General features: G+C 36.8%; 1 protein-coding gene across 1 annotated transcript; it reads right to left on the bottom strand.

The window, feature by feature from the left end:
• Positions 1-15,508: 15,508 nt before the first annotated feature.
• Positions 15,509-16,373, bottom strand: LOC145100628 (ethylene-responsive transcription factor ERF110-like). The gene has a single exon (XM_079037828.1). It carries the CDS (start codon positions 16,328-16,330, stop codon positions 15,752-15,754), a length of 579 nt encoding a protein of 192 aa, XP_078893954.1. The 5' UTR covers positions 16,331-16,373; the 3' UTR covers positions 15,509-15,751.
• Between the last annotated feature and the right edge of the window lie 204 nt (positions 16,374-16,577).

Raw genomic sequence — 16,577 nt, 5'->3', positions numbered from 1 at the left:
ATTGTACCTCAGAATATTTAAGAAAGGACCCTATCCCACAGTACCTCGGGATACCTAGATGGGCCTATATCCCATAGTACCTCGGGATATACGTACGGGACTAACCATTCCGGAACCCATCTATTAGCAACAGTGGGTAATGAACATCTACGGATGCCTACGGTTAATACTTATACTAGGAATACCGTTACAGGGACTAACCATTCCTTCCACCTGCTGCTGCTACAGAGGAAGAATTGGACTATCTTCGAATGTTCATTAGGTTATATGTAATATGTTAGCCCCAGTACCTCCGGTCAACATTTACATTCGTTTTGTTAGCACCAGTACCTCAGGCTAACACTTATCTGATTTTATTTTTCCTGTTTACTTTATTTTGTGATATCTTTCACATAAACGATGAGTTAGACTAAGCACTTTTAGTACTAGTCTACGCAAAGGAAAAATACTTCATACATACAAAACATTCGGGTCTTGGTAGAAGACTACATTTCATACATACAAAACATTGGGTCTTGGTAGAAGACTACACTTCATACTTATAGAAAATAAGGGTTTTTCTAGGGATTTCATACTTACCTCAACATTTTCACTTAAAGGTTTTCATGGCATTCATAGCAGGTTTTCACAAACAAAGCAATGACACTTATATACTTATGAACTCACCAGCTTTAAAGCTGATACTCTCTTTCAAAATAACTTGTATTCTCAGGTCGCCGGTAGACAGGTACGGAGGACAGATTTTGAGAAGACGCTGCAGACAAGCCTCGTCTTTTATTTTGATTGTATATTTTTGGTGTCTTACCACAATGAAAGAACACACATGTATAAAACTTTACTTATAATGCAATGGATGATGTTGTTGCTTGTTTATTATATTACACTGTTGTGATACTGTACATGACGTCCTACACCCCTGAACGTTTCCGCCGTTCGTGGTTTTGGGGTGTGACAAATACTTCGCAAAAGACTGTAAGGCCAATGTAGTTAAGGACAGAGCATTCTATCTTCGAATGGCTCAAGAGTTGGAAGAAAAAGAAAAGGCAAGGGCATATGTGGCTCAAGTTAACATCAAGTTTGGTCATCAGGAGATGAAGAAGAGACCATCAGTAGTGTTAAGGGAAAAGGGAAAATCTGCATGTTGGCCACTACGGATGATGATGGGTCAGCAATATTGAACAAAAACTACCGCTACATGGCGAAAGATGGGACTCTAAGCATCGTCGAACAGGTAAAACTCATGATCCAAACTTTAAATTATAACATGCATGACTGTCAACCCTACATAGATGATCTTAACGACACTTGTGTTGCCGTCCTTACAGACTATAACAAAGCCCTAGATGAGAAGAACATTACGTCCCAAGAGATGTTCCATGTGAGAGGAAGACTGGATAACAAGAGACTTAAGATGGAAATGTTAGAGAGGGATCTAGAGTTAGAGAAAGATGCTAGAATGTTAAGTGAAACCCAATTATAAATAGCTTTGAACCAGAGAGATTTAGCTCAGAGAGAAATTTTATGCTTAAATCTCTTAATTGAAAAATTGTTTAATGAAAGTGAGGCTATTGAAAATTTGGTAAATAATGGAACCGTGGACAATACATATAATTGGGGTTGGTCAAATGGGTATCCTACCGCAATGGATTCCTCACCCCGGTTCAACAAAGACAGAGTGTGTGTCCCTCCTGATAGAGAATTTCATTTCCCTATCAATGACAAGACTTTTCCCGAAGATATCAAAACTCACTTCGGTAGATTACACAATTTGAGCAATAATTGTGTCATTGAGGAAATTGTGCCCGAGGATTCTAGTCACAAATGTGATCAAACTCCCATCAGTGGCACCACTCACTCAAATTCTCAAACTTCATCTGAAGTTGATGAAGAAATTGTTGTTGAAGGCCCCGAAGTCTCAAAGGACTTTCCATCTTTGTCCTCAGACCATAGTGTTCCACACTATAGTCAATTGTCCTAGAAGTGTCCCACCGCAGTTTCATCTAAAACCTACTCTACGGTAGTCAAATCATCTTCACCGCAGTTGAATAACAATGACTGCAACTCTTCAGTTCAAGGAACTACAACTCTTCAACCGATTTTTCACGAATTACCTATAGAAAATTTTGAAGTAGGCCAATGCTCTCAAACTCCATAATCCTCAAGTTCTGATGATTCTAGTTCGCATTTTCAAAATTGTTCAAAAAATCTCAGGAAACCGTAGTTGAATAACAATGACTGCGGTTCACCAAAATTTTTGGCAAAAAGAGCTTTCAAAGAAGAAATTAGATCTCAAAACAAAAGCAGAAAAAGTTTTTCAAAAAATAAGAAACATGTGAGAATTCCAAAATCCAGGAGTCCAGAAAAATTTGTTTTCACAAATTACATTTCAAAAAACTCTTCTTTCATGAAAACGAACAAAAAGGAAAGTTCAGTTTCAAAAGCCATTCCTGCTACTTCTGACACAACCCAAAAAGGTGTCAAATTTGTAAGAAACTACGTTTTTCAGGTCTATTCCAAAAATGATCCTAAATGGAAAGGAATTTTACCCACTCCAACAATTTTAAAATCACATCAAAGCAAGTGGAAAGGAATTTTGCCAAATCCACCTAAAAAGACTCAAAGATTTCCACGTGCGAAACCTCGTTCAAAACAAACTTTTTAGAAATCAAATATCAAATCTTTCACAAGTTACCCACCTCGGACCAATTTCAAGTCCAATTCACTCCATAAACCGATGACCAAGCACAATGTCAGATTCAGTGACAAACCCTCTTTTTGTAAATGTCAGTGCAGCTGTCAAAAGTTTTTATCTCATGACAAGTCAAATAAAAGTCAGAAATCTCATACTTTTCAGAAACCTCATAATAATCCAAATCTGAACAAACACCCAAGATTAGGTCTAAAAGTTGACAAAGACCTGTCCATGCAACCTCGTACCATGCATCATTTAAGAATACATCAATCGTCCCTGGCTCCAAACTTGTTTGGATGCCTAAACTAACCGTGTAATTCTCAGGCATTGTGCAAGGAGGAACAAGAAGAAGAATGGTTAATTGACAGTGCATGCTCCTTGCACATGACCGGAAGGTTAGAGTACCTTCGGGTTTTCAGGCCTATATGCAATGGTGGAAATGTCACGTTTGGCAACAATGCAAACGGTGTCATCCAAGGTTACGGTGTTCTCACAACGGGAAACTTTTCCATTCAGAAGGTTGCTTATGTAGAAGGTCTTAAACACAATCTCATCAGTGTTGGCCAACTATGTAAAGCAGGACATCATGTTGAATTTGACAATCAATTCTGTTACATAATGACGAGTGATCGCAGCACTTGCTTAATCAAATCTCGCTCCGAAGGCACGATGTACCCTCTTGATGTTTCTCTCATCATTGGTAAACTGCATCTGTGTTTTCTGTCCAAAGTTGTATCCGAAGTCTGCTGGCTATGGCACCGCAAGCTAGCTCATCTCAACTTTCGCTACATCAACAACCTCGTCACAGGAGAACTAGTCCGTGGTCTTCCCATTCTCAAATTCAGCAACGATACTCTTTGTCCAGCGTGTGAATGCGGTAAACAATCAAAAGCAAGTCATCCTTTGATAATGGATTCTTCTATCTCTGAACCACTGGAGCTATTACACATTGATCTCTGTGGTCCCTCAACCGTAGCCAGTCTTCACCACAAAAAAATATATACTGGTTATTGTCAATGACTACTCACGCTTCACATGGGTCTTCTTTCTTAGACTCAAATCAGAGACACCGTAGATCTTCATTAACTTCATCAAAGAAATCGAACTTTAGATCAAGCTTCCAGTCAGACGCATCCGCAGTGATAATGGAACTGAGTTCACTAATCATCTTTTGAACAGTTTCCTACTTTCCAAAGGCATCTCTCACAATTTTTCAGCACCCTATAGACCGTAACAAAATGGTGTAGTAGAGAGAAGAAACCGCACACTCTTTGAAGCAGCCAGTTCCATGCTTAACTTCGCCCAACTTCCTCTCTACTTCTGGGCCGAAGCAGTATCAACCGCATGCTTTGTTCAAAACCGAAGTATCGTATGCAAGCGTCTCAATAAAACACCATATGAAGGTCTTAACAATCGCAAACCCAATGTTTGTTTCTTTCATATCTTTGGATGTAGATGCTTCGTGATCAACAACAGAGACCAACTCAACAAGTTTGCACCAAAGTCTGACGATGGTATCTTTCTTGGTAATTCTACTAACAAGGTTGCATATCGAGTGCTCATCAGAAGAACAAGGTTGATCATCGAAAGCTTCGATGTGAAATTTGATGACTCTCACATCCGCAGTGCACCTCCATCCACCGAAACAACTGCAATCATGGAAAGTGACATTCCAGCCACTTCCGGACCTCTGAATCTAGTTGAAATCAACTATGATGATCTGTTTGATCCCATTGAAACGGCGAAACTATCCGAAGTCCTAGTGTCACCCGCAGCTCAACAACAACATGCCGACATATCTGGACCATCTCTATCTGAAGTAGTATCGCTCAATACTTCCACCTCTCCGGTTGAGGGTGAAAGCTCTACTCCGGATCATTTTGCAACCATTGAGGTTCTAGTACCTGATATTGCTTACATTCCTTCCCGAAGTGAAGCCTCACCATCAAACGAACCTTCGGAGGACTCAGATGACGAATTCATAGAGAATATTGACACTAGATCCGATCCTAGAATTGTCACTCTCCAATCCGCATTCCAGGGGGAACCTTCTCAGGTTCTAGAGGAACTCCCATCCGCAATCCAGGGGGAACATCAACCTCTGCCAATTCCTCAAGAAAATTTTGCTCCAATAGATCAAGAAGATACTGCAAGATGCTCTCAAATCTAGGGAGAACTGCCTTCTCCAACCGCAGATTCCTCTGACATCCAAGATATTCCTTCTACCGCAGCTACTGATCATCTAATGCCATGACTTCATGTATGGACAAGAGACCACCCACCAGGTCAAATTATTGGCAACCCATCTGCAGGTATCCAGACTCGATCTTCCAAGGACTTATCTGACCACTGCCATTATGCAGCATTTATGTCTTTGGTTGAACCTCGAACGATCAAAGAAGCCTTGCTTGAACCAGACTGGATAGCCGCAATGCAAGAAGAATTTGAAGAATTTGAAAGAAACAAAGTATGGCAACTTGTTCCTCTTCCACAAGGTCATACTATTGTTGGTACAAGATGGGTTTTCAAGAATAAGCTAGACGAATCTGGCTCAGTAATCAGAAACAAGGCAAGACTTGTTGGCAAGGGCTACAGTCAACTAGAAGGAATTTACTACGATGAAACGTATACTCCGGTAGCACGCATGGAAGCCATCCGGATCTTTCTAGCATATGCAGCCCACAAAAATGTCAAGGTACACCAAATGGACATTAAGAGTGCTTTCCTCAATGGTGAACTAAAAGAAGAGGTTTATCTTCAGCAACCTCCAGGCTTTGAAAATGTTGAATTTCCAGACCACTGCTATAAGCTTGAAAAAGCAGTCTACGGTCTGAAACAAGCTCCAAGAGCTTGGTATGAGACACTCTCTGAATTTCTTGTCTCGTCCGGGTACAAAAGAGGAGTGATTGATCCCACATTATTCAGAAAAGCAAATGGTGACCATCTTATGTTGGTACAAATATATGTGGATGATATCATTTTCGGATCAACTGATCAAGGCATGGTAGATGAATTTGCAAAGCTCATGACCAACAAATTCAAAATGAGCATGAATAGAGAGAGATTAATTTCTTTCTAGGTCTTCAAGTTAAACAAATTCAGCAAGGAATTTTCATTCATCAAGAAAAATACTCCACCGAACTTCTGAAGAAATATTCAATGGACAACTGCTCTTCTGCTAAGGTCCCTATGGCCTTCGGTTATAAGGTCTCTGCTGATCCCTCCGGAGAATCTGTGGATCACAAGACTTATAGAGGTATCATTGGTTCGCTGATGTACCTCACCGCAAGCAGACCTGACATTGTCTTCGCAACTGGCGTATGTGCAAGATACCAGGCTGATCCAAAAGTGTCTCACATGACCGCAGCCAAACAAATTATTTTGTATCTTAAAGGAAGCAAATCTATGGGCTTATGGTATCCCGCAGGCAACGACTTTAGTCTTCAAGCCTTCATCGATGCGGATCATGCAGGTTGTAAGCTCGATAGAAAAAGTACATCAGGTGGATCCCAATTCCTAGGAGGAAGACTTGTAAGTTGGTCCTCAAGAAAACAAATGTGTGTATCTCTATCTACTGCAGAAGCAGAATATGTGGCCGCAGCCAGCTGATGTTCCCAAGTTCTTTGGATGAAGACACAATTGCTAGACTACGGGTACAGAATGCTGCGGATACCAATTTACTGTGACTCTGAAAGTGCTATAGCGATCTCTCATAATCCTATTCAGCACTCGAAGACAAAACATATTGAGTTACGGTATCATTTCATCAAAGATCATATTCTGAAAGGTAATATTGAACTCATCTTTGTTCCTACTCATGAAGAGATTGCTGATGTTTTCACAAAAGCTCTTGACTCTACAAAACTCAATGTGTTCTTACAAATGTTGGGAATGATGAATCCGGACCCACAATTCTTTATGAAGTGTTAGCTACCGCAGACCATCATTGGTCTCTATTGTGGTTCTAATTGAGAATTACATATGATAGATGGTTTTGGTACCGCAATCTTGGTACCGCAACCATATGTCATACGTATCTCTCATGGGTTTTAATGTTATTTTATTTCAAACTTTTGTACAAAGTGTTTTCTCACAGATTCTCTCTGAAATCTTTCTTTGCTCATCCGCGATGGAGTTTCTCAACCGCAATGATGAATTCATCCGCAATCACCTTAAATAAATTCCAACATATTCATTAACTCTCGAATCCTTGTGTGCTATTTAATGATCCTTCATTAAATAAAATACAAACATTCCCTTTAGAAACTGTCACATTCCCTTTCTAAATAAACCCAGGATCAGACCTATTTTAAGGATAATGACAAAAAGAACGATTCCCAAATCAATCCATTCTCAACCTGTCTTTTCTTCTCCCAACCACGTCCCATCAGTTACAACATTCTCTCTCATCAACCAACGTTTACCTGACGTATTATCATGTGTCTAATCCGCTATTAAATGCAAACCCCTTTTAAGATCTCTCAAAATCTCTTTAAAAAACCGTTTCATCTTCGTGTGGCTGAGATTCAATCCCAGAATCATTGATCCCCCCCCCCCAAAAAAAAACCCATTCAACTTCTTACCCCCTTCTATATTTTACCTAGGGTTAAAATCCTTTTACCCCCTTTATAAACCCACCTTCTTCTCTAAAATAATTTACGCTCACTGTATTCGATTTTTCTCTCTCAAACTCTCCAAAACTCCCAAAAGCTCTCAAGAACTCCAATCTCACATCTCTCAATGGCGAAATCAGGTGCATCCAAGAAGCAATCAAAGGCTTCAGGCTCCATGAATCAAACTGGTTCCACATCACCAACAATCGCCTCAAGAAACTTTCGAGCAGTGTTTGAAGATAATCAATCGTATAATGCTCCAACAAAACTGATGATCAAGCATCTCAAGAACCACATCTTATTTGGCCCATTCGACGCATTCATTGACGTTGTTCCTGTTTCTACACTCTTCAAGTGTGCTCTTTCTGCATACAGACCACTGGAAAACCCACAAGAAGTGCATCTTAACCTCATCAATGATTCTTTGGTCATCTTGACCAAAGAGAAGTTCTTGGCTGCCATAAACCTTCTGATTCATCCTTCCATCAAGATCTTCACACCATCCTTATCTGACATCACCACCGCACTCTACCAAATGGGTCATCAGAAACCGATCCGAGGGATTGGTGAGTTCAAGAAGAACCAACTGCCACTTTGTCATCCGTTGTCTATCCGGCAGAACCAGAGGCATTGACAACATGGGCTTAAAGCTGCTAGAATTGGTATGGAGCATCTTCACAGACCACAATGTCAATTACAGCCAGATTCTTTGGGATGACTTCTTCCAATATATTCCCAAAGAGCACCCCAGAGAGAACCCAACCAAGCTCACCTTTGCTCGATTTTGGTCTCTGTGTATTTCTGATCTACATGCGGATGTTGGTCTCGACATGGGCAGTGACATCAACTTTTTTGTCACCAAGGATCTCAAAAGGTACAATCCCTCTTCTGATCAAACTCTATTTGGACCTATCTGCAGGCTTCCCACACACATTCTTACCTTGCTTGGTCTTGAGACTGCTGATGTCTCGGATCATATAGAGGCCACGGAGGGTATTATCCCATACCCTTCTACCCCACCTCTTCCTTCTACTACCATTCTTCCTGAGGGTACCGCAGCCCCCTCTGCCACTACACTTTCTAACATTTCTCAACGGAGAAAATCTGTGGCTTCTAAAAAGAAAGCTACCATACCCAAGAAGAAAGCCCCAAAACAAACCGCACTTTCTAAGAAACGAAAAACCAAAACCACCACTGTATCGAGCAGTGATTCTGATGAAGATAGACAACCTATAGCTATCCTCAAGAAAAGAAAGATAACCGAAACCACTGGCCAAATGCGTGACCGGACTGATACTGCAGCCTCTCAACAGGCTTCGGTAGTCCTTGGGGTGGCCGCACATCCATTCAATACCTCTATTGAATACCACTCAACCTCATCATGTGAGATTGTTTCATCATCTTCTTCATCCGAACATGGAGACAACCCCCCAGTTATATCTCAAGTAGATAAAATTAGTCATCGCCCTAAGGTCTCCAGGGCTTCCAGACTGCATATTTTTTCTTCTGAGGAGTTAGACTCCATCCTTTTGCAAGTATCCCAAACACTTCAAACAGCACTCCATCCGCAGGGCATTTCTTTCGCCCATGCCAGAACTGGGCCGAGGCCAGACTTGACCACGGGTCAAGGAAACCGAGGAAGCCCAGGAAATCCTACTCTGCTTACATCTTTATTATGTGGTTTAGGCACGGTGAGCACTAATGTGCAAGGATCCGTGAACCCAAGGGACACCTTGGTGCGAACACAAGAAATTGACGACGAAGATTCAAATGACTCTTGGAGTCGGTATTAGCCAACTACTGATGCTGAAATCAAGAAATATGTTGCTTTCAAAAGAGCATTCCAAGGAAAAGAAAAAGAAAAAGAAGAAAGTTGTTGTCACCAGAAAAGATTTCCTCAATCTCCAAGCCAAAGTCGATCAACTTTTAGCTGCGGTTAAGCCTACCCAACCTCCACCTGAAGATACTCCAGGACCGCAGTCTCTAATTGAACGCATTGAATGACTTGAGACAAGAGAGTGTATGGCTGCTGAGCGCATCTCTCTCAAAGTCGAAATGGGAATTTGATCTCTTGATAACAACCGTTGGGCCGATCATCAAGACTTTGTGGCCGCAACGGAACGCCGCATTACTGAGGTGACCACAATCAAACAAAGCTTACAAACAGCCATTGCGGATCAAGCTGCACAGTCTCAAAGGGTGATAGATGAGACTCACACTGCCTATGAGTCCACTATCTCTGTTCTTCATGCAACGATCAACCGGATGCAGAAATCCCTTACCTCCAATTTCCATGGCCCTGAGATACTTCAGCTTACCAAAGACATACACAAGCTGCTTTTCAACTCTGTCACTCCAAATAACTCACAACTGGCCGAAACGATGAAAATTCACTTTGCAGAAGTCTGTGCCAAAGTGGATGGCCTCAAACAATGGCTTGAGGAAGCACCTACAATGCATACCTCAAGAGGGGGAAGTGATGAAGAAGGTCATCGCTCTGATACATCCATTCGTCAGAGCCCTCCAATCACCACAACAAAAATTCCCACACTGCAGCCTTCACCTCCACCATCTCAAAATATTCCATCTCCCCACTCATCACCCAAAAACCCCCTCAACAGACCTGAGATTCCTCCTCACTTCAAAAACCTTGAGGAACATATGTCATCAGAAAGCTCCACAGACTCCCCTGCTACAGCTCAAGGAAAACAAGACTGGAAAGCAGCCAAGTTAGCTGAACTCATCTGGAGAGAGTGCGGATTCGACACCATGATTGATGAGTCTCTAATTAACTCATGGGTCAATCCGCACCGCAGGCTGCTAGATGAAGACTATACTCCCCATCTCACATATGATGAACCACCATCTGATGGTTATTAGGATATTCCAATTTCTCTCAATGCTAAATATTTTGCTGTCTTCGAATCCTTTGACCGCAGTCTTCCTGATCACAAGCGTCTGCCGATGGAATTTGAAAGACTCACTCGCTTCTATGCGAAGCATGGCTCTTCAGTAGAAAATGTATGGTCTAACGATAGACCATCCGCAGTGAAAAACTACAAGATGCGGAAGTTCATGAAAGCTGAATTTGCTCAATTCACTCTTACCAGAAGAGAGCATGACTACATCCGCACCCAGGCAGACTTTCCTTGCATGAATCCTGAAGAAATATTTCTCATTGCCAGAGTTCTTCAAAACAAGACAGAGAAGCATCCGAAGATGCTAATAGCTCTTGACAAAGCCAAATCCTTTCTAAAGGACACTGTTTGCGACTTTGCCAAAATTGATGCGGATATCCACCCCACCATCCTCAAGAAATTTGACCTTCCACCACTTGAACCTGTGCCAATGCCAACCGAAGGCTTTGAAGAAAGATCATTAGGCGCAACAAACTATCCTGAACTTAGGATAATTTTCAAACGGAAGACAGACAACGTCAAATACTTCATTCCAATAAAAGCTATCCACCGTCTGCCAAAGAAGCAACTTGACATCTGCAAGACCGCAGTAGAAAGATCAAGACACACTACTGCTGAAGTCAAGTTTGAAATTTCCAGAAGAATCACTTGGCTGGAAAATGTTAGGAAATTTTGGTGGATTTTGATCAAGTTCCTCAAACTTGATAACTGAACCGGAGTTAAAGAGGTCACTTAGGGGAAATTCTTGAATCATAAAAAGTGACCCTCTTTAACTCAACTACCGCAACCTTCACTTTACTACCGCAACGGTTCAGCTCCCGCAGCCAATTCAGCATCCAAAGTCAATTCTACAACTATAACGCAACCGTTCTCCTTCAGCAACCATCTCAACATCCGGAGTCATCAAGTCTTCAGCATCCGCAGTCTTAGTTATTTCTTTTACTTATCCTATGTAATGTACTCTATTATCCAACATGCCTTGCACGGCTGCCTATAGAGTAGTTTATTTCTAAATCTCTATAAATAGAGACTCTTTCTTATGTATTCAGTGGGTGAAAAATGTGATATGAGTGTGTGAACTCTTAACTTCTTAATACACAAAATTTCTCCTTTAATCATCTCTCTTATCTTCTTCATTTCTCTATCTTATTATTACTCTTCACACTCAAACTGCTACTGGAACATAACCTCTCTTCGGAGCAAGTCTTCTAAGACTTAATCACTAAACTTGATCTCGCTTATTAACTTGGAGTGAATGCATTCCTTGTTATGAATCAGTTTAAGTGTATTCTTGATATAACAACTGTTGTCATTTATATTTCTTTACTTTTCGCAACTAACTATGTAACTATGTAACTATATTATTGTTGAGCTTTTAGATCCTTTGAGATTAACTCTATTCGGCAATATATTTGTTCTAACGTTTGTTCAAGTGTGTCTCCAAGTTTTTCTCTCAACAATTGCAGAAAAAGAACTTATGTATTCATCATGAATGCATTCTTTAAGAATATTATCCATACATGTAAAAGAAACGGCGAGTACTGAGTTTTATCAATAGAAAAAGAAGAAGGGCTTTTAAGATAGTCATTTTTTTCTTTTTTTGTCATTGGATTCTGTTAGAACATATATAAGTGTATAAAAATGTATAAGTCCATTATTTTGTATCAATATATATGAATTTGTATTTTAGTCCTTATTTCTACGAACATATAAAAAATGTTGTATTTGTTTTATTTGTGGTTTAAGAATGGTGTTATTCTTAAAGATGTCCATTATGTTAGAATATATTTTGATCATAATATGTATTCTATAAGAATGTGCATTCTATCAGAATATGCATTCTTTTTTAAATCTAGTCCGAAATTTCCTAGAAAATCATATTTTGAAAATTAAAAAAAAAAATTCATTATCCCTTAAAATCTGAAATTTTCTTTTTAAAAACTAGTTTAAATGACTAAAATAGCCTTACAATGATATTAGTGATATTATATTGTATATGTTTTCCATTTTAATATCATGCACCCTAAATCAAATCCTTTCAATTTTTTTCATCCATTGGTTCAGAGTCATTCCTACGACCACATAATATTTCTTGTCTACATTATAACTTAGCCATATATATATATATATATATATATATATATATATATATATATATATATATATATATATATATATATATATATATATATATATATATATATATGCACCCTAAATCAAATCCTTTCAATTTTTTTCATCCATTGGTTCAGAGTTATTCCTACAACCACATAATATTTCTTGTCTACATTATAACTTAGCCATATATATATATATATATATATATATATATATATATATATATATATATATATATATATATATATATATATATATATATATATATATAAACCTGCAACAATTGCGCAGTTAGTAAATCAATTACAAGTCCATGAGATAAGTAACACGTATTGTAATTTACATTTTTAGTAAATGACTGTAATATTCTAGTTGCAAAAAGAATCCCATGTGAACAGAGACATACTTGCCCTATCGGTTATGAGGTGGAAATCCATAAATAATTAAGGTTACAATTTCACACTTGGGCTTCACCTTTCTGGGAAACTGCTCGGGCCTTGTCTTATTCCGGTGACCAAATCGAATCCAAAGAAACTCCAAATCGACCTCTCGCTTTCGCTTAATATCTGACAAAACTGTCAATCTTATTATCACGGTTTGAGTGTTTGAGAGGAACGTTAGCATAATAATAAATATATTATTATAAGCTATTTTTGTATTTGTAGTTTATTTAACCATTTAGCCAGTTTAACCCTCGATAGCTTTTATATGTAGTTATATTTCCCTTTTATTATTATTATTTGTCGGACATCACAAATATCATTATTTGACTTGTTTGAGTGTTTGAGAGGAATGTTACCAAAATAAAAAATAATGATCTATTTTGGTATTTGCAGTTTATTTAACCATTTACCGAGTTTAACCCTCATAGCTTTTATATATCCACTAGGCGAACCCCCGCGCGTTGCGCGATAATAGAATTATATAGTTAAAATAATAACTTTTACCAAATTATTAATTAATATTTCTACTTTGAAACAAAATGTTAGTAGTAAAGCAAACATATAATTACCATATTAGTTTTATTAAACATTATAGTTTAATTTTTAAGTCATTATGATATATACAACTATTTGATAATTTTATAAATCGTTTAAAATTATGTAAATTATATATCAAATAAATTATAATATAACGGGTAACAAAACGTATGAATAAAAATATAAACTGCAACTTTAAAAACATAAAAATAGAAAAACATCTATTATAACATTTGTATTAAAAAAGATATATATACAACGAATAATAAAAAAATATGAAAAATAAACACTATAACTTTTAATAACATAAAAACATTAAAACATCTATTATAACATTTATATTAACTCTTCATATTTAAATCACAAATCTATTCAAATACATTAATGTTTTTAATGAGCAAAACTTTACAACCTTAAAAAAGAAAGGAAAACAAAAAGTTATTAGTGATTACTAATTAATAATCATAAGTTAAATTTTTTTTTTTGAGTTGTAACTAATAAATATACATAATTTAGAAAACTCTTGAGTTGTAGTGTGAGTTTCAAATGAATGCGGTACTTGGAAATGTGTATTTATTATTATTATTGTTATTATTATTATTATTATTATTATTATTATTATTATTATTATATTCGTCTAAATAATTGGTTTTATTGCATCATTTTAATCCCTTCAATTATTAAACATAAAGATATTTGATTATAAATTTATAACATACATAGGTGCATATACATGTTAAACAAATCACATATAATATATATATTTTCATAAATGACATATGTAATTCTTGTCGTAATAATATGGATAAATTACTTTCATATAAAAAATATATCATGATAAGTCTATCATAATTACATATCAAATGTTAAAAATTATGTTATCTTTTCAATATTGTCTTTTAAATATGTTGTGTAGGATAACCCAACAAAAAATAATAGAAAATAAACATAATCAGAATAGAAAAAATACAATCAAATAAATAAGAACATTAGGTGGTTGAATATATAAATAAAGATGCTACATAAACATACATTTAAATCAAAAGAAAAAACTAAAATTCATCAACTTTGCTCAACAAAAAAAAAAAAAAAAAAAAAAAAAAACTCTATATCTGTTTTCTGAATCTTCTTTCTTCATTTAACACCATTCAACCATAGAAATTTGATGACAATTCTTCACTAACCTGCAATCAAAATATTTTTCTTGAAAAAGAAGAATCAGAAAGATATTCCAAGCAAAACATTGATGTTTGGAGAGTTACATTCAAAATTGAGTAATACATACAAATCACATATAACGATTAAATAAGAAACTGAATATAAAGAAAGAATAGAAAAGCTTCATTTGTTTTGGTTGAAAGATATTCGAAGCAAAACATTGATGTTATGACATCCTTCTTACATGTATGATTATATATAACACAAAAGACATAAAAGATTGAACTTTTTATAGTAAACTTTTCACTAAATGCTAATAAAACATAATATAAGTTATAAAAGTTTTGAGTGTTAAATCATAATTAAGAAAACTTTTGAGATGCATTAGTTAAAAAAAAGGGTTTTAAATAAATATGGTTTGAGGAAGTTAAAAAATGGGGGTTTCAAATGCATGAAATTCAAGAAAAAATGTCACCTTTATAAGTATATATATATATATATATATATATATATATATATATATATATATATATATATATATATATATATATATATATATATATATATATATATATATATATAGAAACCATTTAGGGCATCACAATGCAAGTAGCATAATAGTTATGAGGTGATGATTATGATTGAATAAGATATGAATGAGTTGAATGAGATGGTGATTATGATTAAATAAGATATGAATGGAGTGTGGATGATACATTGAATTAATGGTTTAATAGAAGGAATAAATAGATGATGACCATTGAATAAGAGTATAATGAGTTGTGGATGTTTTTGTTTAGACGTTTAATGAACCATGTTTTTGTATATGTGTCTAATAGATGATGTGAATCGATTGAGATATATATATATATATATATATATATATATATATATATATATATATATATATATATATATATATATAATTCAATGCATTGCAGCTATTTTGATACTTCATTAAATTTTCTTTCAATAGTATCTCTACTGTGTTCTCTTTATTTTGTGGCATACACATTGAATCTAGCAACATTTACATGAAATAATGACTTTGATTGTAAATTAAAATAACATTTGTAATAAATGAACAACCTAAAAATTAATATCCGAATGTATTACAATTTAAAACAACTATAATTTTAGTTGCATGTAAAGAACATAAACAAAGAAAAAAAAAAGTATCCTCAAGAATAGAGCTGATCATGTTAATAGTGTAGGGAGGAGTCGTGTCATCTGGTTCTAAATCAAATTTAAAGGGATGTTCTCCTCAAATAATTAAGGATGTTGAGCTCCATCGCAACCACTAGAACCACATGAGTTTCGATGTTCTTCTCGCTCAACGAGGTGAACGTCTTCTGGGAAGTTGAGCTTGGCTTTACTCCCTCTAAAATTCAGAGCAGCGTCATCGTAAGCTCGAGCAGCAGCAATGGCAGTGTTGAAAGTGCCTAACCAAACTCTGCTAGCCTTGTTAGGATCGCGTATCTCAGCAGCCCATTTTCCCCAAGGCCTACGTCTCACTCCTCGGTACTTTCTTTTGGGCTGTTGTTCGTCTTCTCTCGGGGTTTTTGTTGCTGCTTCTACGCCATCAGCGACACCATGTTGATCATGAGCAATAATGGAGTCTTGAGTCATTACATGAACGTCCTCCTCACGTCCTCTCTTTCCTGCTCGGCCGCTGCAACCACCGCCAGCCACCACATGTGAAAGCGCAGAAACCATTGCTGACATCTCCTCCTCCCTACTACCACCGTAGCCACCGAACATTGGACCCAACATCTCCTCCAAAGTCAGCCGACTGTTGTCATCGTCATCGACCATAATATGGTTGACCATGCACATGCTTTCATGATCCATTGGTGAAGTGAATCGGTGGCTTACCCAACGATACTTGGAGGTTATATATATGACTTTTGAGGTCGGCTAGCCGTGTTACAACCCAACTCTGTCCATCAAGTAGTTTATTTATTCAAGGCAGCTAATACTAAAATAATATTTTTCTATCCCTATCCACACTTCCTCAATGAGAAAACTACGTACAGCTTTTTTTTTTTTTTTTTTTTTTCTTTTTAATATTTTAAGCTGTACCAAAAAGTCTAAATGT

Source organism: Lactuca serriola, chromosome 4 (genome assembly GCF_051521515.1).
Source record: "Lactuca serriola cultivar US96UC23 chromosome 4, Lser_US96UC23_V15, whole genome shotgun sequence".
Lineage (NCBI taxonomy): Eukaryota > Viridiplantae > Streptophyta > Magnoliopsida > Asterales > Asteraceae > Lactuca > Lactuca serriola.
This window is presented reverse-complemented; position numbering and strand designations above follow the sequence as displayed.

Bases quoted from the DNA above. Each gene is read 5' to 3' on its own strand.
- LOC145100628 (XM_079037828.1), bottom strand. From the start codon at position 16,330: ATGGATCATGAAAGCATGTGCATGGTCAACCATATTATGGTCGATGAC.